Source organism: Eumetopias jubatus, unplaced genomic scaffold (assembly GCF_037043125.1).
Source record: "Eumetopias jubatus isolate StellerSeaLion01/CBP00866 unplaced genomic scaffold, mEumJub1_p1.0 scaffold_9, whole genome shotgun sequence".
Taxonomy (NCBI): Eukaryota; Metazoa; Chordata; class Mammalia; order Carnivora; family Otariidae; genus Eumetopias; species Eumetopias jubatus.
The window spans coordinates 110,992,417-111,015,555 of NW_028274815.1; the positions used below are offsets into that span (position 1 = coordinate 110,992,417).

The window sequence follows — 23,139 nt, forward strand, 5'->3', positions numbered from 1 at the left end:
AATGAACTCAATATCTGATGCAGAAAAAGATGAACTTCTCTGCCTGCAAAGGAGAGCTGTTCTTGTAAGGCACAATCCACAGTCTCCCTCAACAAAGGCAGATCTGCTGTTATATAATGTTTTGGGAAGCCTTGCGTTGGCGGATTGGAGGTATTTCAGAAACGGGAGAACCCATCTCCCTATCGACCGACTTCCAGCGCTGTTAGTGTGGTCACCAAGGCAGCTGAAGACCCAGCTAACTTCTGAAGCCTGGTCATCGGAGCGAGGCACTTGCTGATTGGCTGTTGTCTAAAAGCGTGGAGCTGTCAATGATTGGCTGACTTTCAGAAGCTTGGGGCTGTCATTGATTTACTAACTTTCAGAAGCATAGTTACTGGAGTGAAGCTGTTGTTGACTGGCTGATTTTCAGAAGCAGAGCCACTGGAGTTAAGCTGTCGCTGATTGGCTGATTTTCAGAGCTTGTGTTTGGATGCGAAGTTATCTCTAAATAATGGTGGTTACTTGTTCACGACTTGAAACTTGAGCCAAGAAAAGTCCTTTTTTGAATATGAATAATAAGTACTTTTAATTTCTAGTCCTTTCTTTTGGTCTTCCCTCAGCTAAACCTGCTGGAAGAACCATAGGGATTATCCAGATATTTTTAGTTGCGGAGGTAGGACATTTCAACTAGCGTTGCAATTTAAGTGATTTAAGCTCAGATTGCCTCGGTGGGAAAATAACTCTAAAATTTTTGTAATTGACTGCAAAAAGATGAATACAGGGCATGTAAGGCATCCTGAAGTCAGTACGGGACACAAGACAAAATCAAAACACGTCCTGCGTAAGCGAATAACCCTAACAACTAAGTATTTCCCCCGTTTCACACACGAAAAGACTGAGTCTCGATGGGATTAGGTTTCTTTTACAAGACCCTGCAGTCTGCAACAGGTCCAGACAGGATCTGAACAGTAAAAGGCAGGGATCCTCCTGGAACCGATGAGACCCTGACGCCCATGCCCTGCGCATGAGTGTGAGCGCACCGCTAACCTGAGGTCGACTAGGAATCGGCTGGATGTCTGAAGGGAGGGTGCGCAGTTGATTAGCAGTGGGTGAAGAAAGAGTAGCAAGGCACCCGCCTGGGAGATCTAGGGAAGCGAGACCGGAACGTGGGAGCCGCTCAGGGCCCGGGACCTGGCTGCCGCAGCGGAAGCCTTGGCTGAAGGCCGAAGCCGGCAGAACGGGGCGGGGCGAAGCAAGGCCCCGCCCCCGGGCGCGTCCGCGTGCGTGGCTGGGGGTGCGGCAGAGAGCCCCACTCCATGATGCGGGGCCTGAGCACAGGGCAGAGCCTCGGCGTGGAAACCTTCATCCGGGGGACCCGCGCTCCCAACGTCCGGCCAGGCTGCGTCGCAGCTTAAGGAGGGCGCGGTTCTGCGGCGGTGCGCCCACCCCGATCCCAACGGGTTCCGACGCCCCGATCCACGATCCTTGCGCGCGCCCGGCCCCGTCTCCGCCCCGACGTGCCCCCGCGCGCCGCGCCCCCCGCCCACCCGGCACGCCCCGCCGCCCCGCCCGGCCGCAGCGGGCCTGCAGCTGCCCCGCGGGCCTGAGCGACCCTCGCCGCGGCAGCGTCCTCCTCTGCCGCTCGCCGCCATGGACGTGTACCCCCCGCACCGGCTTGGGTTGCCCCGCGCGCGGTCCCCCGGCGGCTCCGGCCGCGGGTCGCCCTCCGTCAGGTACGTGGGGCCGAGGCTACAGAGGGGCGGCCCGGCCGGGGCTTGCGGGCTGTTGGGGTCGGGCGACGCCTCCCGCCGCAGGGCGTGGTCCGACATGGCTTCCTTGCAGATGGTTTTCCCTAAACGGCTGCCTGAGGGACGTTTCCCCAGGAACTGCGCCCTGTGTAGCGGCTCCCACAATGGCTCCCCTGTAGACGGCTCCTCCGTGGAGACCCCCTCCTATGACATCCCCGTCCCTGTAGGTTTCTCCCAGGAAAGGTTCCCCTGTGGAGAGAACCTCGGCAGTGGGTTCTCTTTGCGTAACTCACATGCCTTCCACTTAGAATATTTCCCCCAGAAACGGCTATCTGTGGAGACCCCCCCCAAAGTAGCTGCTTTGGGTAGAACCCCCGAATAGGTTTCTCCAGAAACGGTTTACCTATGATTTCCCCATACAGTAGGTCTCCTCTAGGGCCTTCCCCCTTGACAGCATCATCCCTAAAGAGTGCCCCCCTCCCGCCCCCTACGTACCTACACGCTGACAGCATCTTCCCTCTTGCGCGTTCCCCCAGCCTGCATCGCGACTCTCCGTCCTTCCACAATAGGGAGCTCAGGTTGGGGGGAGGCGCAGGAGAGACAACTAACTGGATGAATAGGAAAAAGAGGCCTAGAACCCCCAAAATTGGTGGACCCCCAAGCCCCTGAGGAATTGGCGGACCCTAAGCCCCTGAGGCTAGAGACAGAGCCCCTGGGTGCCTCGGGATGGGGAGGGTGATAATGGGGAGGGTCCCCGCCCCTTTTCGTTATAGGAAGACGCGTTTCCGATTTCTGCTCCCAGTGCCTTTGGGGCTGACCTTGATAGTCTGGGCATTGTTTGCGATGGAGCTGTTATGAGGCCGCTAGCAGAGTGTGGAGGTTGGAATGAAGGAGAATTTGCGGCAGAGATCGTTGAGAGAGAAGAAAGAAGAGGGAGAGAAATGGGCTTTGGGATCTGCTAAACTGTCGTTAAACCAGAAGAGGGTTTTTTTTTTGTTTTGCTTTGCTTTTTCTCTATTTTAATAACTTAGCAAAGCAAATATGTTGTTCCCTTGAAAGGAGATTGTTAACTTATACGTCAAAATGGTTCTTCTTGTATCCTTGTTATGGTACTTAAGGCATTGTATTTTTAACTTTTTCCTCGCCAATCTGTTTTTTTGTTTTGTTTTGTTTTGTTTCTGCTTTGTTTTAACAAGAACAAATTCATGGAGAGCAAGAACTAAATCTTAAAATCCTGTCCCTCGTTTACTTCTTGGCATTCCTTCCCCCACCCCTGTTTGTTGAATGAATAAAGGTTGGGAGAGGTAGGGCTAGATACCCATGGTTGCATTTGGGAGTCCTAATTTGCTTCTAATTTAGCAGGTGACATTGGTTGAATTCCTGCTCTGCTCTTTAGTGGAATTCCTTGTGTTCTAAGTGTTTAGCTGCTTATGGTAACCGTCTCCAATCTGTCCTAACATTTCTGGCAGCCACTTTCACTGTTAGAAAGTATTTGAACTTTGTGCAGAATAGAAAACTGCACAGATAACTTCTTTTTTCTTTTTTTTTTTAAGTAGGTTCCATGCCCACCGTGAGGGTTCAACTCACGACCCTGAGATCAAGAATTGCGTGCTCTACCGACAGAGCTAGCCAGGTGCCCCTGCACGAGATACTTAGAATTTGGAGCAGCCATCCATTAAATCTAAGCTCCAAATAGATTTGGGGTTCATCCCAGATCATTCTGAGCTTAGGAATCTTGAGTCTTTGAAACTTTTAAGAGAAAAAAGCTTCCCAGTGAAATCCATCTCTAAAATAACCGCTGCCTTCCTTGTTTCTAGGAACATGGCAGTGCACAACATTTTTAAAAAATAGTGTTTCTTTGTTAAATTAATGTTGGCTAACTTTATTAATCGTAAACTCTGAATCTTAAAACAAGTGGTTTGAGTGAAACTTGTTGGTCTTCAGACAAGTGGTAATACAAGGAACCCCAAGGCCTGTTTTACCTTTGTTAAAAGAAAATGAGTCAGCGTTCTCTTCCCTTACCCTACTTCTACATAACTGAACATGCTTTTCTTACCCATTCAAGCCTTTTCCTGACTTTTGACATTGAATGGCAGGTATGGGCTCAGCACTTTCCTGTCACCCATATTTGGATTCTTTGCAGCACTGAGTGATGAAAGAGGCAGGCCTAACTGGTGAAGTTACATTCCTAAAGACCTATAGATAGTACTTTGCAAGTGTGTGGTTCCCTTCTAGCAATGGAGTTCATTTTCGCAGATGGAGAATAGAGATCAGGAGTTAAAATGCTGTTGCTTAGAACTAGAAGCTGCTTTTTCAGGATGTGGTAGTCATCAGTGCTGCTCATCAGCTATTTTTGGTTTCCGCCTCCTGGGCATGTGGTATAATTATACTTGCTTGCCCCCTTGAAGTTGGGTATGGCCTTATGAGTTGCTTTTGGTCAGTCAGTGTGTTCAGGAATGATGTGTATTCCTTCATGGTAAAAGCTTCTGGTGTATAATATGCCACTATCTTTCCCTCTACTGTGGTGACTGTTGGTGTTGCAGGTAGTGGCTAATCTATCAGTCTGGGACTCAAAGCAAACTTCCAGGTGACTTATGTTTGATATGCAGAGCAAGTAGTAAACCTTCATTGTTTCAAGCCACTGAGATTTTGGAGTTCTTACCAAGTAACTATCTTGACTTGTACTAAGGAACCAGTGGAAATAGCTGAAATAATGCTTTCCTACTCAAGAATCTCTTTCTGCAGAAGGACCTGATCCTGCTCAGGACCAGTTTATCAGTTTAAATTTTACTCCTCTTTATACAAATAATCCAACATACACTGGGCTAGGTGTTGTGAGACAAATAAGGTAGGCCACTGCCCTCAAAGAGCTCCTTTATAAGTGGAAAGAGACAAAAACAGGACAAATCATAATACAGAGTGTTGAGAAATAAGTACTGAGGAAGAAATAGGGCTGAAGGAACAATAATGTAAGAAGGCATAGTCAGTTTTGAGCTCAACTGTTGGAAGAATGAAATTGCCATTTACTGATACTGGGAACACTGGAATTAGAGCACTTTTGTGGAGAAAATAAGAGGTCAGGTTTGGCCTTATTCATTTTGAGTTGCCTAATAGATATCCAAATGGAGAGATTGGATAGGCAGTTTGGGTATATGAATCTGGAGTTCAGGAGAAAGACTGGGACTGGAAGTAGTACGCTGATGACTCCCACATTTTTATTTAAATCTTTGAGACTGGATAGAGATCCTGGGAGCAAATGTAGATAAAGAAGACCAACATCCAAGCCCTGGAGTATCCCGTCTACGAAAGACAGTGTAGCAATTGTTTCCAAATTCTGATGGAAAGTGGCTTCCTACCTCTGAGATGGGAGAAGAATCCAGGACAGTCATGGAAAGCCAAATAATAAGTACCATTGATGGGCTGATGAGGACTAAGAATAGAGTATTATATTTGGTAACATAGAGATCATTCGTGACCTTGACAAGAACAGGTTTGGTGCAGTGGGTTCAAGAGAAAATGGGAGGAGAAGAATTGAAGACAGTGCATATAGATTGTCATAATTATGTTGTTTCAAGGATTGAAGAGCAGGGCAACAAGGCTTTGGCTATGAGAGAGAGCAGAATAATAGGGCCATGGCTATCAGAGAAAGCAGAGAAATAAGGCTCTGGTTGGAAGGGTAGAAGTGTTAGAGTTCTTTTGTTTTTAGGTGGACAGACATTATAGCTTCCCTAAAACATTTGAGGCTGATGGGAATGATGGAGTACAGAGAGGAAAACTGATAATTAAAAGAAGGGACAATTGCAGGGGTGAAGTCCTTGAGCAGGTAAGAGGGAAGGGGATCTAGGACATAAATGGATATATTGGCCTCAGGCTGTATAGGTGCATGGACAGTTCATCTGTGGTGAGTATATAGACCCAAATGCTAGTGTGTTGGTAGCTTGGTGGTGGGAGAAAGTGAAAATTCTTTTCTGTTTATTTCTATATTTGCAGTTAAATAAAAGGCAGATCTTCAGCTAAAAATGAAGAGTAGAGAAGGTGTTAGAAGTTTGAGAAGAAAGAAGGTGTAAAATCCATCCAGGAGAGTTGGGGAAAATGAGTTAAATAAGGAAATGTTTTAGGATTGCCACGCAGCTACAAGTGCCCATTTGCTGTTTGTTGTCATAAATTTAAGGTGAGACCCAGTTAGCATGGTTGTATGCCTTTCCTTCAGCTATGTTGAGCTGTTTGGACGTGGACACTGTGGAAGTGTGTGGCTCAAGTAGGATAGAGGACATCATTGGAGGACAGGAGTAAAGGAACTGAGAGGTAAGGATAGTGGGAGGATTACCTGTCCTAGTGCTCACTGAAATGATCGTGAGTGAAGATGGGAGTAGTAATAGCAAAAAAGATAGTGATCGAGAAGCTAAAAATCTTTAGGGAACGTGGAGAACTAAATGACCCAGACGTTTGTAGGTATTTGTAACAAGAAGGGCTAGCGGGTGGTTATTGTTTGATGGCAAGAAGAAATCAGCCAAAAGAAAATAAAGCAAGAAGTTAAATAAACAAATTAATTAATTAATTGATTGATTTTCTCAAAACCAGAGGACATGAGTTTCCAGATCAAAAGGACTTTCCAGTAGTCCAGCACAACTAATTTAAAAATATCCATGCCAAGGTAGAACAACAAAAATCACATAGATAGGGTCAGGAATCAGAGGATTGCAGCAAGATTGGGAACTGGAAGATAATGGAGAAGCAGTGCCTTCTGAAGGAAAATGGATTCCTTCCCAGAATTCAGTATCCATCCATACTCTCAAGCAGGTCTGAGGGATGGATAAAGACGTTTCACACATGCAAATTCTCAAAGTTTGACCTCACATGCACCCTTTATTAAGAAGCCATTGGAGGATGTGCTCTAGCAAAACAGTCTGATTAAGGGGTTCCTGTGCTGGGGATCCTCTATACCCTGTACAGGTGGAATTTCTTCCTTGTTAAGGGACTAACAAGGAAGGACTTTCTTTGTTATCCCTGGAATACCAAAGGCCTGGGACCATTTTTATTGCCATTTCCCACATTGCTTGCCCTAGTACTTAGATCAGTGTCTGGCACATAGACAGCATTCAGTAAATATGAACTGCTGTTGTAAGCTATTATGAAATATTGCTTGCACTAATTATTTATTGAATAAATAGAGAATAATTACAGTTGAAGCTGTGGGCTATGTTAAATTTCATAGGTGTTCAGAGAATGAAGAATCACATGTGAGCTAGATGGTGAGCAGTGGTTTATGATAGTGATGTTCTACAGAGAGCACTTCAGTAAAGCCTCACACAGGGAAGTTATCTCTTCAGGTGATATTTATTGGCTAATAGCCAATACCCATGGTACTCTTTTGGGTTTACAGGTATACAGAAATAATAATTGATATTGTACGGATGGGTATTGCCTTAAGAAAACTCAGAATGCAAAGCATTGTATATCTGAAAATGCAAAGCTTTACCTCCAGTATCACTTGCGTAGATGCTGGCCAGGGAGGTTTGGTGTTTTGCCTATAGAAGCAAAGAGGGTTTGCTTAGTTAGGCTTTTATGGTCTTATTTCCTACTCAGAGGTAGAGGTCTGAGTATCTGCCTTTTCACTTGCGTCTGGGATGACTGTGTACTGAGGACTCTTAATTTAGTGAATATGGTGGCATTAATAGTGTACAGTATCTTGAAAATGTTTCATAGCTCTTGGGCTTTTCTGTGATGTTCTAATTTTTAGAGAAGGGAGTGAATGAGATGCAGATTAAGTTACACAACTTAAATTATTGTTGTTTTGCCCTGAAAGTTTAAAAAAAGGAAAAGAAAAAGGGTTTGCAATGTGGGTGTTTAAAACTTTTATCTGTGATTTTGAGGTTTGAGGAAAAGTCAGCTCATTTGGCATGTTTTTCGTTTTCAACTTCTTATTTTGAAATAAATGATTTTTTATTTATAGGTGAGTTGCAAATATGGTACAGAGTGTTCTTATATAGCCTTCATCCAGCTTACTCTAATGTTAACATCTTACATATAACCACGTGCATTTATCAAAACTAAGAAATTAATACTAGTATAGTGCTTTAATTTACTAAGTAAACTTTTGTTTACTTGGCTTTTAGTACTCCAGACTATTTATTTGAATTTCTCCAGTTTTCCCACTAATGTCTTTTTTCTACTCTAAGATCCAATCAAGGATCCCACATTGCATTTATATTTGGCCTGCATTTAATAGTCAAAGAAGTGAGGGAAAGTAATTGTGGATGCTTTCTGAATGAGGACTTGTGAAACTGACTTTACAAAGAGAAGACTGTGTGAGAAAATGCTCAGAGAAAGCCAGAGAAAAGGAAGAAAATGGAAAATAAGATGTTGTTACACCAGAATATCATGAACAGACTTCCAGATAACATTTTCCACTTGTGGCAGGTGGCATTTTCTGAACTTCTTGGATTTTGTTTGTGGAATGTCTTATAAACCCCAGTTCATGAAATATGTGTAGACTTGAATTGCAATTGGGCACCAATTTTACCCATTTTAGATAAGGTGGCCTAATGGTTGGAGCTACGTTTGGCAGCTGATAAAAAATGCTTAACAATAATGACTTAACTTAAGGGTTTATTGTTTTCTTGCAAAAGATGTCTGTCTAAGGAGAGCAGGCTAGTCCTTATATAAAGTCATCAGGGAGGGATCCAGGCCTCTTCTGTGTATTTTGGTGTTCTTAGCAAGTGGATTCCATGGCATCATGGTCACAAAATGGCTGGAAGAACTCCAGCTATAATGTCTGTCAGGCAAGGGGAAAGAGAAGGGACAGTTCTCCTAGTTAAGTCGGTTCTTTCCCTTCAGAGAGTTTCTCCAGAGGCTTCCACATGTTGACTTCTGCATGTCTCATTGGTCAGCTCTAGAAGCAGAGGAACTGGACCATTGCTGCCCCAAATAAAATTGGGGTACTGTGAGTTAAAAAGAAGGGGAGAATGGATATGGATTGGGTAAATGTCTCTCCCATGGGGAGGTAACAACGTGGAATGAAATTTATATTGCTTAGGATTACTAATGGCTCTGGTGAGCTACATGAAAGTGCTGGGAGAAAACTAAAGTCATCAAATATTTAATGATGCCAATGCATTTCTCATTCATATCTTGTGTGTGTATGTATGTGTCCTTTCAGTTCAAGTCACTTATGGTCAGTGGTTAACCATGTTTTAACATTGGCATTGCTTTTTCCATTGCAAGTTGTTGCTCCAGCAAAGACATTGGTGGGAAATGACATTTATTGCCTTGCTACACATCCTGCCTTTTGCCTTTCTTCCAAGTCTCTAGGGCTGGTTTTGTTTTGTTTTGTTTTGTTTTGTTTTGTTTTTAATTTTATTTTCAAGTAATCCCCACACCCAGTGTGGGGCTTGAACTCAAAAGCCTGTGATCAAGAGTCACATGCTCCCCTGACTGAGCAGCCAGACACCCCCCCAAGTCTCTAGTTTTGCAAGGGGAATAAATAATTGCCACTTTAACTCAGGGCCAAGTTTCTTAAACCCTAGTAGTCCTACAGTAGCTTCTTTTAATCAGTACCTGAAGTCCAAATTAATGCTGTTAAGGCTTGTTTATATTACTCTTACAGTTGATTTCTCCCCCCAGCATTTATTATGAAAATGTTCATAAGAAAAGTTGAAAGAATTGTTCAGTGGTATTCATATGTATCCATACCTAGATTCTACACTTTTAATATATTTGCTGTATTTGCATTATATATCCATTCCTCTATCCATCAATCCATCTTATATTGTAATGCTTTTTAAAGTAAGTTATAGATATCTGTATGCTTCATCCCTAAATGTTTCTGGGGATTGATTTTGTATTAAGAAGAATGTTTTCTGTTGCAAATGACAGAAACCCATCTCAAAGGTTTAAGTAAAAAGAATGCATTGCCTTATGTGACTGGAAGGAATAATAGGGATATAGACTTCCTACAGGAAGAGGTGCAGGAACCAGGGCCTCAAGAACTGGAACCAAAACTCTTCTATCGGAATAGTTGCCTCTATCCATACAACCCCAAATACACATTCTTCCTGCGCTATGACCCTAGAGGCCATTTCTCTTCCAGGTCTAAAATGGGGAAATCCCTGGTAAGGACTCCAGTTGCCCTGACTTGCTCCTGGGTAAGTCAAAATTGGACACTGTGGCCAGGAAGTGTTAGTTATCAGGGGAGGTAGAAGTGGAAAGCATGCTGAGTTAAGTACATACCTCAGAAAACTTGCCACTTGTTTTCTGAGGCTGGCATAATCCTGGCACTTAACAAGGAGAACACAAAGGAGAACTACAAATGCAAAAATTTAAATAAAACAAAGTATATTGAATCTAGAAGTATGGTAAAACAACTTTACACATAAGTAGAATTTGTCCCAGAAATGCAAGAGTTGTTCATCATCAGGAACTCTATCAATGAGGGACGCCTAGGTGGCTCAGTCAGTTAAATGTCTGCCTTTGGCTCAGGTCATGATCCTGGGATCCTGGGATCAAGTCCCACATTGGGCTCCTTGCTCAGAGGGGAGCCTGCTTCTCCCTCTGCTGCTTCCCCTGCTTGTGCTCTCTCCCTCTCTCTCTGATAGAGAGATAAATAAATAAACAAAATCTATCAATGAAATTAACAGACTAGTAGATGCCCCCCCAAATCTACTTAAAATTTAATATTCATTCTTGATTTAAATCAAGTAACATAATAAGGTTTCAGCTAATGTAATAAGCAAAAGAGGGGCACCTGGGTGGCTAAGTTGGTTAAGCATCTGACTCTTGATATAAGCTCAGGTCTTGAATCAGGGTTGTGAGTTCAAGCCCTGCACTGGGCTCCACGCTGGGCATGGAGCCTACTTAATAAAAAAAAATGATTAGTAAAAGAAATAATCATCTACTTCTTGCAGTAGGCTCTTAATTGGTCTCTTAGGTTCGACTCTTGTCCCCCTTTGGTCTGTTTCCAGTACAGTAAATAAAGTCATCTTATGAAAATATAAGTCATCTTGTATAAGTCATCCCTCTTTTCAAAACACTCCAAGAAAAATCTCAAATCATGAACTTTGACAAGACTCTAATCCAGTTTCCACCTCCCCCCCTTCATCTCCTATTGCTACTGTCTTCCTCACTTTGCTGTAAACATTGCTGCTTTCGGACCTTTGCACTTACTGTGCAGCTTGCTCTCTAGCTTCCTTCAGGTCTTTATGCAAACGTCCTCTCAGTAAAACCTTTCCTGGTATCTCTCTTTCAAATGGCAGCCCATCCTTCTCTTAGGACTCTCAGTCCTCCACTTACCACCATATGATAACTGTACTTTTCCTATTTATTTTTATTTCTCCTTCACTCATTTCCCAATTAGAATATAAGTTCTAGGGGCTCCTGAGTGGCTCAGTTGGTTAAGCGTCTGACTCTTGATATCAGCTCAGGTCTTGATCTCAGGGTTGTGAGCTCGAGCTCCGTGTAAAAAAGAAAATGTAAGTTCTGAAAAAAAAAAAATGAAATGTAAATTCTAGTATTTTCATCCCAAGGGTTTTTGTCCTTTTGTTAATTGCTAAGTACCCCCCGCCCCAGCTCTTGAATAACCAGTGCCTGACACACAGTAGGTGCTCAGTAAAAACATGATGAATTAATGGGTTGGAATAAAAGCTGTAAATATTGAAGAGATAAAACTGCTATGATTTACTGCTTGGAAAACTATGATAGTGGATAAAACTAATAGAACTGATTTTATCAAATTGTTTGAAAAAGGTAATGGATTCAAGATGACATTCAAAATGGGAACAAAAACTTTAAAATACCTAGAAATCAATTTAATAAGAAATGTGTAAAACTTATATAAATAAAAATATAAAACTTGACAGAAGGACATAAAACAGGAGAGGAATGAATGGAGAGATAAATCATGTTCCTGAGTGGGGAGCTCAGTGCTGTCCAAATTCAGTATGATCACAATACAAATTCTCAATGGGAATTTTTCTGGAACTTGACAAACTGATTTTATAATTCGTCTTAAAAAGAAAATGTTCAGGGACCCTGGGTGGTTCAGTGAAGGATTAAGCGGAGTGAAGGTTAAGCGTCTGCCTTCACTCCGATCATGATCCCAGGGTCCTGTGATGGAGTCCCACACGGAGCTCCTTGCTTGTTGGGGAGCCTGCTCCTCCTTCTGCCTGCTACTCCCTCTGCTTGTGCTCTCCCATACTCTCTCTAAAAAACAAATAAAATCTTTAAAAAAAAGAAAAAGTGTTCAGGGACGCCTGGGTGGCTCAGATGGTTAAGTGGCTGCCTTTGGCTCGGGTCCTGAGATCAAGCCCACATTGGGCTCCCTGCTCAGTGGGGAGTCTGCTTCTCCCTCTCCCTTCCATTCGTGTTCTCTCTCTAACAAATAAATAAAATCTTTTTTTTTTTAAGATTTTATTTATTTGTTTGACAGAGAGACACAGCGAGAGAGGGAATACAAGCAGGGGGAGCGGGAGAGGGAGAAGCAGGCTTCCCAATCCGAAAGAGGGAGCACAAGCAGGGGGACTCTCCCTCTCCCGCTCGCCCTGCTTATGCTCCCTCTCTCGCTGTGTCTCTCTGTCAAATAAATAAATAAAATCTTTTAAAAATTTTAAATAAATAATAAAAAAAAGAAAAAGTGTTCAGTAAAAGCCATGATCTTTAAAACAATGATAGAGGGGCACCTGGGTGGCTCTGTTGGTTAAAGGACTGCCTTCGGCTCAGGTCATGATCCCGGAGTCCCTGGATCAAGTCCCACATCGGGCTCCCTGCTCAGCAGGGAGTCTGCTTCTCCCTCTGACCCTACCCCCTCTTGGGCTCTCTCTCACGCTCTCTCTCTCAAATAAATAAAATCTTAAAAAAATAAAACAATGATAGAACTCGCTCTATAAGATATAAAAATAATCCATTTATTACAAAGTTCAAGTAATTTGATTTTTTTAAGTGTACTATTTCTGAGAGAATAAATCAAATAAGGATCGAAAATATGGATCCCGCTTTATATAATAATTTAGCATATGCTAAAAGTGGCATTCTACATCAGAGGATAAAAAGTGTCAATATGTGGTCTTGGGACAATCATTTATATTTTGGAGAAAAATGCAGTTATATTGGGGCACCTGGGTGGCTCAGTCGGTTAACCATCTGCCTTCTGCTCAAGTCATGATCCCAGGGTCCTGGGATCCAGCAGCTTCAGGCTCCCTGCTCATCGTGGAGTCTGCTTCTTCCTTTCCCTCTGTCTCATGCTTTCTGTCTCTCAAATAAATAAATAAAATAAAATAATACAGTTATATTCCCGCTTCACAAAAGTAAAAAAGCAAGTTCCAGAGAAGCAAAGAGCTAAATGTTTAAAACACACACACAAATAAAATTAAGTAATTGGCATTTTTTTTTTTTATATAATACTGAGTGGGGAAGACACAAAAGGAAGACCTAAAATTCCTAAGCCTAAAGATAGAGTTAGGCAGATTTAGTTAAATAAAACTTGACAGCTCCTGCATGAAAAAAGATACCATAAACAAAGTCTAGAAGTTTAAAGAAAATATTTGCAGCATATGACCAAAATACGACTTAAAATATGGAATATATTAATTATTCAGAACCCCCCCTGAGTAAATAGAAAATGGGTAAAGAACAAGAATATGCATTCACAGAAAAGGAAATATAGATGATCAGTAAACATCTGACAGTCTCCCTAGTGATTAGGGAGAAATGTAAAAGTATGATAATGAAAATTAGTTGAAGAGTGATAACACATGGTTTAGAAAGTTACGGGGAAACAGGTAGTCTGGTATATTGTAGGTGACTTTTAAGTCACCTTAAAGTTTTAAGAAAACAATTTGGCAACGTCTGTCAAAATTTAAAATGCAGATACCTCTTAAACTGGCAGTGCTACTTTTTAGATCTCTACTTTGCAGAAATTTTTGCAGTGCCAAAGATGGATATAGTTATTCTTTGAAGCAGTTTGCTATTGCAAAAATAATAAATATCCTGAATGTTAATCAGCGTGGCTGGTTGAATAAAAACAAAAGAATACAGTATGGCACTTTTAAAAATGCAGTTGAGTTCTATGTACTAACTTGGAAAGGCCTTAAGGCATAATGTTAAGTGGAAAAAGGCATGTTGCAGAGCAGTTATATATCTCATGATTATGATTTTATGTAAAAGCAATCCACCCCCCCAAAAAACTCACCCAAACTATACATTACTGAGAGATTCACACCAAATTGTTCCCAGCAGTTTTCTATAATAAGGTGAACCAGATTAGTATGAGGATTCACTTTGTAAAACAATCAAAATACAAAGCATTCAGAATATAAGGACAATATATTCATTAATTATTTAATTTTGAAAATAAAGTTAACATAAAGTCACTTATGGAGAAAAAAACAGGCAAAAATAAAATTTTCAGGTTTTTTTGTCCTTCATTTCCAGGGAACCAGGATAATGAAATACAAACAAGAAAATATACCTGGCTGTGTATATAGTAACTTGTAAAAGCAGTGAGCAGTGAATTAACTATTATAAACCTGAAGATGGGAAAAACAGATGACGGACTGTTGAGAATTCAGAAACTGTGTCTGTGGCATCGGTGAGGTGTAGCAGAAAGGAAAAGTTCAGAGTTAACGTATCTGGTGACTCACATTTTGGTGCTGCTAATCCTGGCTCAGCCTTGTGATTTTGGGTAAACTGCTTCTGTTTAGGTCTGACTTCTTCACTTTATCATCTATTATGTCTAGATTGTGAGTCTGAACCCAATGAAAGTCAGAAATAAAGTATAGTATACAAGCAGCATATTTGACATAAACCACATTAGGGGGTCTGCTGAGACTACAGGTACTCTGAAAGAGGAACTTTGTAAAGTCGTGGTGACCTCGGGCCATCTATCTCCCCAGGGTGTGCTAGCAGCACCCAGGTAAACCTGGAAGCTAGAGGGCAATGCTCTTGAGGGATTTGGTGTATGTTTGGAAGTTTCTATTGGCGAAAAAAAAAGACAAGACTGGTGGATATACAACAAGCTCAGTGGTGACCTCTGGGGGTCAGGAGCAATGACAGTTTTAATATTCCACTTCTTTTCATCAAAAAAAGGATAATAAATATTTTACATGTGGCACTAAGGTCGATAAAAGCAAGTATGTCAAAATGTTAATAGAGGCTAATTCTAGGTGCTGAGAATACCGGTGATTGTGGTTTTCTCTATACTTACTGGGTTGTTTTTTTTTAATAGGTAAGTATTTCAATAAGTGACAAGTTTAATACAAATAGGCTATGTTCTGGTTAAAAATTAAATTTGGGAAGCATGAAAATGTATAAAGGAAAGAACTGAATTTAGTTTTACTCATTTGACAGGAAAGTAAGAGATACTAATTAGAATAGTGTTTTACTCTGGGAAGAGGAAGGTCTTTCTGTATTTTATATGCTTCCATTTTATTTGGCCAAGATACTTGTGGAAAAGAAACGCTTTTTGCTCCTGTTCTCAGTGTTGTCTTGGCTTTCCACAGCAGTAGTTGGGGGAGCTGTTTGTTTCCTGGTCACATGACAGATTCATGTTTTTTGTCACTGGCTGCTTGTTAGTTTGAAAACCAAAGAGCTCTTGGTAACCTTGGCAGTCTGTCTGCTGTTCATATGGGTTAGGAAATGGGCCAAAGGACCAACTTGATGAAATATTTCTAGTGCAGAGAATTATTGCAAGATTGATCTTGTAGTAAACATGAAAGAGTGGGGTGGGGGCAGACATCCATTTCCCAGGGAAAGAAGTTTCTTGCTTTAATCTGGATCGTCTTGCAGTTTCTGTTCTGCTGCTTCTAAAACCCACAGTTGCTTCCACCCTTAACCTCCAGCCCCAGATTTTTATTAAGAAAATGTTCAAACAATACAGAAAAGGTGAAAGAGTAGTATGGTAAATACTTGATATACCTACCACTTAGAGTCAGTAATTTTTAACAGTTTGCTGTGTGTGTTATCTTTATTTTTCTTTTGTTTTTCTGATTCTGATTTTCTGTTAAACCCTTTTCAAAAGAGTTACCGATATCATGACATTTCTAAGTACTTCCTCATGTATCTGCTAAAAAAAAAAAAGAACATTCTAGGTATAAATACAATAACATCTCACTTAAGAAAATTAACAGTAATTCCCTACTACCATCAAATACCCAGTCCATATTCAAATTTTTCCAGATGTCTCAGGGATATTTCCCTGTTTTTTTTTAATCAAATTAAGGTTTTTACATTACATTGCTGTTATTATTATTTAATCTCTCACATTAGGAGTTCTCCCTCTCTGTTCTTTTTGTTTTACGTGACATTGACTTTTTTTAACTTAATTTTTTTTTTAATTGTGGTGAAATACCTGTAACAAAATTCACCATTTTAACCATTTTTTAAATGGACAGTTTAACGACATTAAGTACATTCATATTGTTGTGCTGCAATCCCACTTATTCACCCACAGAACTCTTTTCATCTTATAAAACTCTGTACCTATTAAACAGTAACCCCACTTTTTTCCCCCAGCCCAACACCACTACTGTACTTTCTGTCTCTATAAATTTGAATATTGTAGGTATCTCATAAAAATGGAATCATATGATATTTGTCTTTTTGTGAATGGCTTATTTTTCACTTACTATTATGTCTTCAAGGTTCATTCGTGTTTTTAGCATGTTTCAGAATCTCCTTTCTTGTAAGATTGAATAATATTCCACTGTATGTATATAGCAGAGTTTGTTTATTCTTATTAGTAGATACTTCTACCTTTTGACTATAGCGAATATTGCTGCTGTGAACATGGGTATACAAATATCTCTTCAAATCCTTGTTTTCGTTTTTTTTTGGATATATATCCAGAAGTGGAATTTCTGGATTATAAAATAATTCTATTTTTAAATTTTTGCCTCCCCCTGCCCCTTTATTTTTAATTTTTTGAGGAACTGCCATACTGTTTTCCACAGCAGCTACAGTTTTACATTCCCACCAGCGGTGCCCAAAGCTTCCAATTTCTCCTGATCCTTGCTTGTTTTTTTCTTTTTTTTAATAGTAGTTATCCTAATTTGTGTGGGATTAGTATCTCCTTTTTGTTTTGATTTGCATTTCCCTCATGATTAGTGATGTTAAACATCTTTTCATGTGCTTATTGGCCATTCATATATCTTCTTTAGAGAAATGTGTATTCGAGTCTTTTGCCTATTTTGAATGGGGGTGTGTGTGTGTGTGTGTGTGTGTGTGTGTGTGTGTGTGTGGTTGAATTGTAGGAGTGCTTTATATATTCTGGATATTAGTCTCTTACCAGATACATGATTTGCAGATATCTCCTCCCATTCTGTGGTTTGCCTTTTCACTTTGTTGATTGTATCCTTCTGTGAACGTAAGTTTTTAATTTTTATAAAGTCTGATTTCTGTATTTTCTATTTTATTTGTGCTTTTAGTGTCATAGCAATAAATCATTGCCAAATCCAGTTTCATGAAGCTTTTCCCATATATTTTCTTCTAAAAGTTTTACAGTTTTCAGGTTTACATTTAGGTCTTTTTTCTGTTTTGAGTTAAATTTTGTATATGATGTAAAGTAAGGTCCAAATTTTTCTTCCTCATGTGGATAATACAGTGTCCCCAAAGTCATTTGTTGAAAAAAATTGTCCTTTTGGGGTGCCTGGGTGGCTCAGTTGGTTAAGTGTCTGCCTTCAGCTCAGGTCATGATACCAGGGTCCTGGGATCAAGCCCCACGTCGGGCTCTCTGCTTATCGGGGAGCCTGCTTTTCCCTCTCCCTCTGCCTGCCCCTCCCCCTGCTTGTGCCCTCTCTCTCTCCCTCCCTCTGTCAAATGAATAAAATCTTAAAAAAAAATTGTCCTTTCTCAGTGCATGGTCTTGGTACCCTAGTGAAAAATCATTTGACTGTGAGGATATTATAGTGAGTAAAATAAGCCAGTCACAAAAAGAGTTTATTTCTGAGTTCTCTATTCCATTACATTGTTCAATGTCTGTCTTTAGGCCAGTACCACACTGTTTTGATTACCATAGCTTTGTAGTTACTGTTGTACTCAGGAAGTGTGTCCTCCAGCTTTGTCCTTTTTCAATATGGTTTTGACTGTTCTGGGTCCCTTGAGATGTCCTATGAATTTTAGGATGGATTTTTCTATTTCTACAAAAAACATCATTGGGATTTTGATAGGGATTATGCTGAATCTGTAGATCACTTTCTGTAGAATTGACAGTTTAACAATATGAAGGCTTCCAGTCACGAACATGGATGTATTTCCATTATTGGTGTCTAACTTTAATTTCCTTTAGAAATGTATGAATGATCCGGTTTCTCTGAATCCTCCCCAGCATTTTAGTGTTGTCAGTGTTTGTTATTTTAGCTTTTCTAATAGATGTATAATGATAGCTCATTGTGCTTTTAATTTGCATTTCCCTAGTGGATAATGATGTAGAACATGTTTTCAGTGCTTATCTGCCATCTCTTTATCCTCTATGAGGAAATGTTTCTTTATGCCTTTTGCCCATTTTCTAATTGGATTTTAAATTTTTTACTGTTGTTTTAAGAGTTCTTTATATATTCTACTTTGTCAGATATGTGATATAAATATGTTCTCCCAGTTTGTAGCTTGTCTTCTCATTCTTTCAACAGGGTCTTTCACAAAGCAAAAGTTTACAATTTTGATGAAGTCCAGTTTATTGATTTTTTTCTTGGATTATATCAAGTCTAAGAATTTCATTAAATCTTAAGTTCTGAAGATTTTCTTTTGTTATCTTCTAAAGATTTTATGGTTTTGGGGTGCCTGGGTGGCTCCGTCGGTTAAGTGTCTGTCTTCGGCTCAGGTCATGATCCCAGGATCCTGGGATTAAGCCCCGCATCAAGCTCTCTGCTCATCAGGGAGCCTGCTTCTCCTCCCTCTCTCTGCCTGCTGATCTGCCTACTTGTGTTCTCTCTCTGTGTGTCAAATAAATAAATAAAATCTTTAAAAAAAACTAAAGATTTTATAGTTTTACATTTAAAATTTTAAATCTGTGATCTGTCTTGAGTTCATTTTTGTGTAAGGTACAAAATTTAGGTTGAGGTTCATGTTTTTATCTGTGGATACCCATTTGCTCCAAGACCATTTATTGAAAAGACTATCCTTCCATTGTATTGCTTTTGAACCTTTATCAAAAATTAATTAGCTGTATTTGTGTAGGTCTATTTCTAGCAATTCTATTTTGTTCCATTGATTTATGTGTCTGTCTCTCAATCAGTACCATTCAGTCTTGATTACTTTAGCTGTGTAATAAGTCTTGACATCAGAGTGATTCCTCTATTTTTTCTTCTTTTTTTTTTTTAAAGATTTTATTTATTTATTTGACAGAGAGAGAGAGACAGTGAGAGAGGGAACACAAGCAGGGGGAGTGAGAGAGGGAGAAGCAGGCTTCCCGCCAAGCAGGGAGCCCGATGCGGGGCTTGATCCCAGGACCCGGGAATCATGACCTGAGCCGAGGGCAGACGCTTAATGACTGAGCCACCCAGGTGCCCCTCTATTTTTTCTTTTTTTTTTTCTTTTTTAAAAGATTTTATTTATTTATTTGAGAGAGACTGAGAGATAGAGAGCACGAGAGGGAAGAGGGTCAGAGGGAGAAGCAGACTCCCTGCTGAGCAGGGAGCCTGATGTGGGACTCGATCCTGGGACTTCAGGATCATGACCTGAGCCAAAGGCAGTCGCTTAACCAACTGAGCCACCCAGGCGCCCTCTATTTTTTCTTCTTTCAGAAATTTTAGCTATTCTAGTTCCTTTGCCTTTCCATGTAAGTTTTGGGTTAATCTTGTCTATATCTATAGAAAATCTTGGGATTTTGAAGGAATTGTGTTAAACCTGTGCATCAATTTAGGGAGAATTGACACCTATACTATCTTGAGTCTTCTAACCCATGGACACAGTGTCTCCCCATTTACTTATATCTTCTTTGATTTCCCTTTTTAAAAAGATTTTATTTATTTATTTAGAGAGAAAGAGCAGGTGTGAGCAGGAGGAGGGGCCAAGGCAGAGGGAAAGGGAGAGAATCTCCAGCATGCTGAGCTTGGAGCCTGACGTGGGGCTTGATCTCACCACCCTGAGATCATGACTTGAGCCAAAACCCAAGAGTCTGACATTCAACTGACTGAGCGACCCAGGTGCCCCTTCTATGATTTCCTTTATCAGTGTTTTATAGTTTTTAGCATGTAAATCCTATACATGTTTTGTTAAATTTATATTTAAATGGCATTATTTTTTTAATTTTGGTTTGCATGTGTTCATTGCTTTGATACAGAAATAGAGTTGATTTATGTTGACCTTGCAACCTTGTTGAACTCACTTATTCTAGGATTTTCTTTTTTTCTTTTTTTTTTTAAACTTTTTATTTATTTATTCATGAGAGACAGAGAGAGAGAGAGAGGCAGAGGGAGAAACAGGCTCCCAAGGAGCAGGGAGCCCGATGCAGGACTCGATCCCAGGACCCTGGGATCATGACCCAAGCCAAAGACAGATGCCCAACCATCTGAGCCACCCAGGTGCCCAGTTCTAGGATTTTCTTATAGATTCCATGAGATTCTCTAAATAGGCTATTATGTCATCTGCAGATAAGGATAGTTTTATTTCTTCCTTTTCAATATGTATGTCTTTTATTTCCTTTTCTTGCCGTATTGCACTAGCTAGAACTTCCATTATCATGTTGAATAGGAGTGATGAGAGCAGACTTTTTTTTCTTGTTCCTCCTTTTAGGGCAAGAGCATTCAGTCTTTCACTATTAAATATAATCTTAATTCCTAGTTTTCTGAGTGTTTTTATTGTGAACAAGTGTTGAATTTTGTCAAATGAAAGGGTTTTTAGAGCTATATTCATGATATTGGTGTATAGCTTTCTTTTCTTGGAGTACTGTCTTTGGTTTAGATGTTAGGTAGTATATGTGAACATCATGAGGGAAGGCAATGATAATGACAACTAAGTTATGGAATCGATTTTTTGGGAGTGGAAACATCAGAAAGAATCCACGGGAAAAAAAAGAACTCAGAGAAGAGAAATAGTGTTGTTTGGTTGAATACTGTTGTTTGGTTGAATATAGGGCAGTGCGATGGAGCAGATTCAGCGAGGGGTGGGGATGAATTCTGACTGTCGTAGGTGGAACAGTTAGTGTAGTTGGTTTGTGGAGGATCTTAGTTAATAATGATGTGGTAAGGCTGAGATTATGCTGACCATAGGGAAAAAATTAAATACAGGAGTCTTAGGGAATGAGTAGTGGAGGCAGATCCTGAACCCGGAGGTGACAGGGAGAGATATAGTGGAAGGATCAGGCTTAGGCAGGAAATTGAGCATCTTTTTCTGGGACTGCTGGGAAGGAGGAGGGGTTGGTATGGAGACCATGGGATCCTTAGAAGTGATATTAATGTCTGGGAGTGCCTCTCCTTATGCTTTGTTTGGGAGGAGGGAGTATTGCTAAGGCCACAGGAATAGACCTGCCCAGAAAGGGGGACAAATACCCTTGGCTGACACTCTAACTGCAGGTAGTTGTGATGATGAATCAGAGCTTCATTTAGATCCTTAAACCAATTTTTTGGTTTTTATATGTTTTTTGTTTTTGTTTTTGGAAAACTGATGAGGACCACAGTTGGGGCAAATAAGTGTGGAAACTCTTCTTTGATAATCCTCAAAAATGAGAAGTCATCAGAGAGCATTCTGATCAGCTGCTGGGTCCCAGTCCTGTCTAGCATTGACCATGAGAGGGCCTTTGGCTCCACTTTCTATTGAGCCACAGAGCCACAGACTGTCCAGTTTGTAATCAGCGGTTCAGATTAGGCTTCAGATAAATTCTGCATAATCTCTTCCAGAAGATAGAAGAGAAGGGAGTACTTCCCAGTTCATGTTAATAGTTCTGATACCAAACCAGGCAAGGACCAGTTTCCATCCCTAGCATCATTCCTCCTCCTCATGCCTTTGTGTGCTGGCACTCAGGAGCTGATTTCTGTTCTTGTTGCAGCTGCAGCCGACTCCGCCAGGTTCAGAGCATCTTGACCCAGAGCAGCAAGTCTCGACCTGATGGGATCCTCTGCATCCTAGGTCAGTGCTTGTAACAAGGTGGGGCAACTTGGCTTCCTTTCAAGGAAGATATTAATAATAGTATCATTGTGAGATAAGCTTGAGGTAGTATCCTTCTCCCAGCTCTTGTTCCCTTGAAATCTGGTGCTGTTCTCATAAGATCAGGTGAGCTATCTGGGATAAGGAGGCCCTACCACAGGGCAGGCACTTTGTACATGTTATCTCATTTCTCCTCACAGCAGCCTTGCAAGGGAGCAGCATTGTCTCTTTTTACAGAGCGGGAAACTGAAACTCCAGGAGATGAGACAGACTTGCTCAGGACCATAGAGTGGCAGAACTAGGCATTTATTGTTCTTTAATTTTTTTTATTGTGAAAATGCATCATATAATTTAAAAATTAAGACAATACACAAATGATAATGAATAGAGCTTCCTAACCATCCCTGATACCGAGTTCCACTCCCCAGAGATAGCATTGCCAATGGAATCTTTTTTTTTTTTAACACAAATGGGAACATTTTATTCAAACTGTTGTTAACCTAATTTTTAAATTTTCATTTAACAATGTATCTTGGAGATTTTTCTCTATCAGATTGATCTTCTTTATCTCATTTTCATTTATACCCGTAGTATTGAGTCGTGGAAGTGGAATTGTTAAGTCTGGTGGTTTGTCCATCAAACACCCAAGTTCCTTCTCAGAAGCAAACCGCTACTAGGTTCTTGTTTATCTTTCCTCATATATTCTATGCGTGATTTTGTGTTTTCACTTAACCGCACTTGCTTTTAAGCTTATGAGAGGCAGTGTGCAGAGTGGTTAAAAACATGCAGTCTGGAGCTAGGCAGGTTTTGGGTTTGAATCCGGTTCCACTACTCAGCCCAGAGGTTGGTAGGTCTCCATAAAAACACAGTTGTGGTACAATAACCAAGCTGTGGAGAGTCCAGATGTCCATCGACAGTGGATAAAGATGATGTGGTATATATAGCCAATGGAATACTACTCAGCCATCCAAAAAAATGAAATCTTGCCATTTGCAACAATGTGGATGGAACTAGAGGGTATTATGCTAAGCGAAATAAGTCAATCAGAGAAAGACAAGTATCATATGATCTCACTCATATGTGGAATTTAAGAAATAAAACAGGATCATAGGAGAGGGAAGGGAAAAATAAAACAAGATGAAATCAAAGAGGGAGACAAACCATAAGAGACTCTGAATCATAGGAAACAAACTGAGGGATGCTGGAGTGGTGGGGAGTGTGGGACGGGGTAACTGGGTGATGGACTTTAAGGAGGGCACATGATGGAATGAGCACTGGGTATTGTATCAGATTGATGAATCACTGAACTCTATCTCTGAAACTAATAAAATACTATATGTTAATT

The 23,139-nt window shown here is 40.6% G+C and overlaps 1 protein-coding gene across 2 annotated transcripts in view; it reads left to right on the forward strand.

The window, feature by feature from the left end:
- Window positions 1-1,577: 1,577 nt before the first annotated feature.
- The window catches only part of DNAAF9 (dynein axonemal assembly factor 9), a 127,637-nt gene continuing 106,075 nt past the window's right edge, over window positions 1,578-23,139 (forward strand). For both annotated transcript variants that reach the window (XM_028118779.2, XM_028118780.2), the window contains exons 1-2: window positions 1,578-1,712; window positions 21,697-21,776. In XM_028118779.2, the coding sequence (XP_027974580.1) occupies window positions 1,630-1,712; window positions 21,697-21,776 (163 nt within the window). In that variant the 5' untranslated portion in view covers window positions 1,578-1,629. The remainder of the gene's footprint in view (window positions 1,713-21,696; window positions 21,777-23,139) is intronic.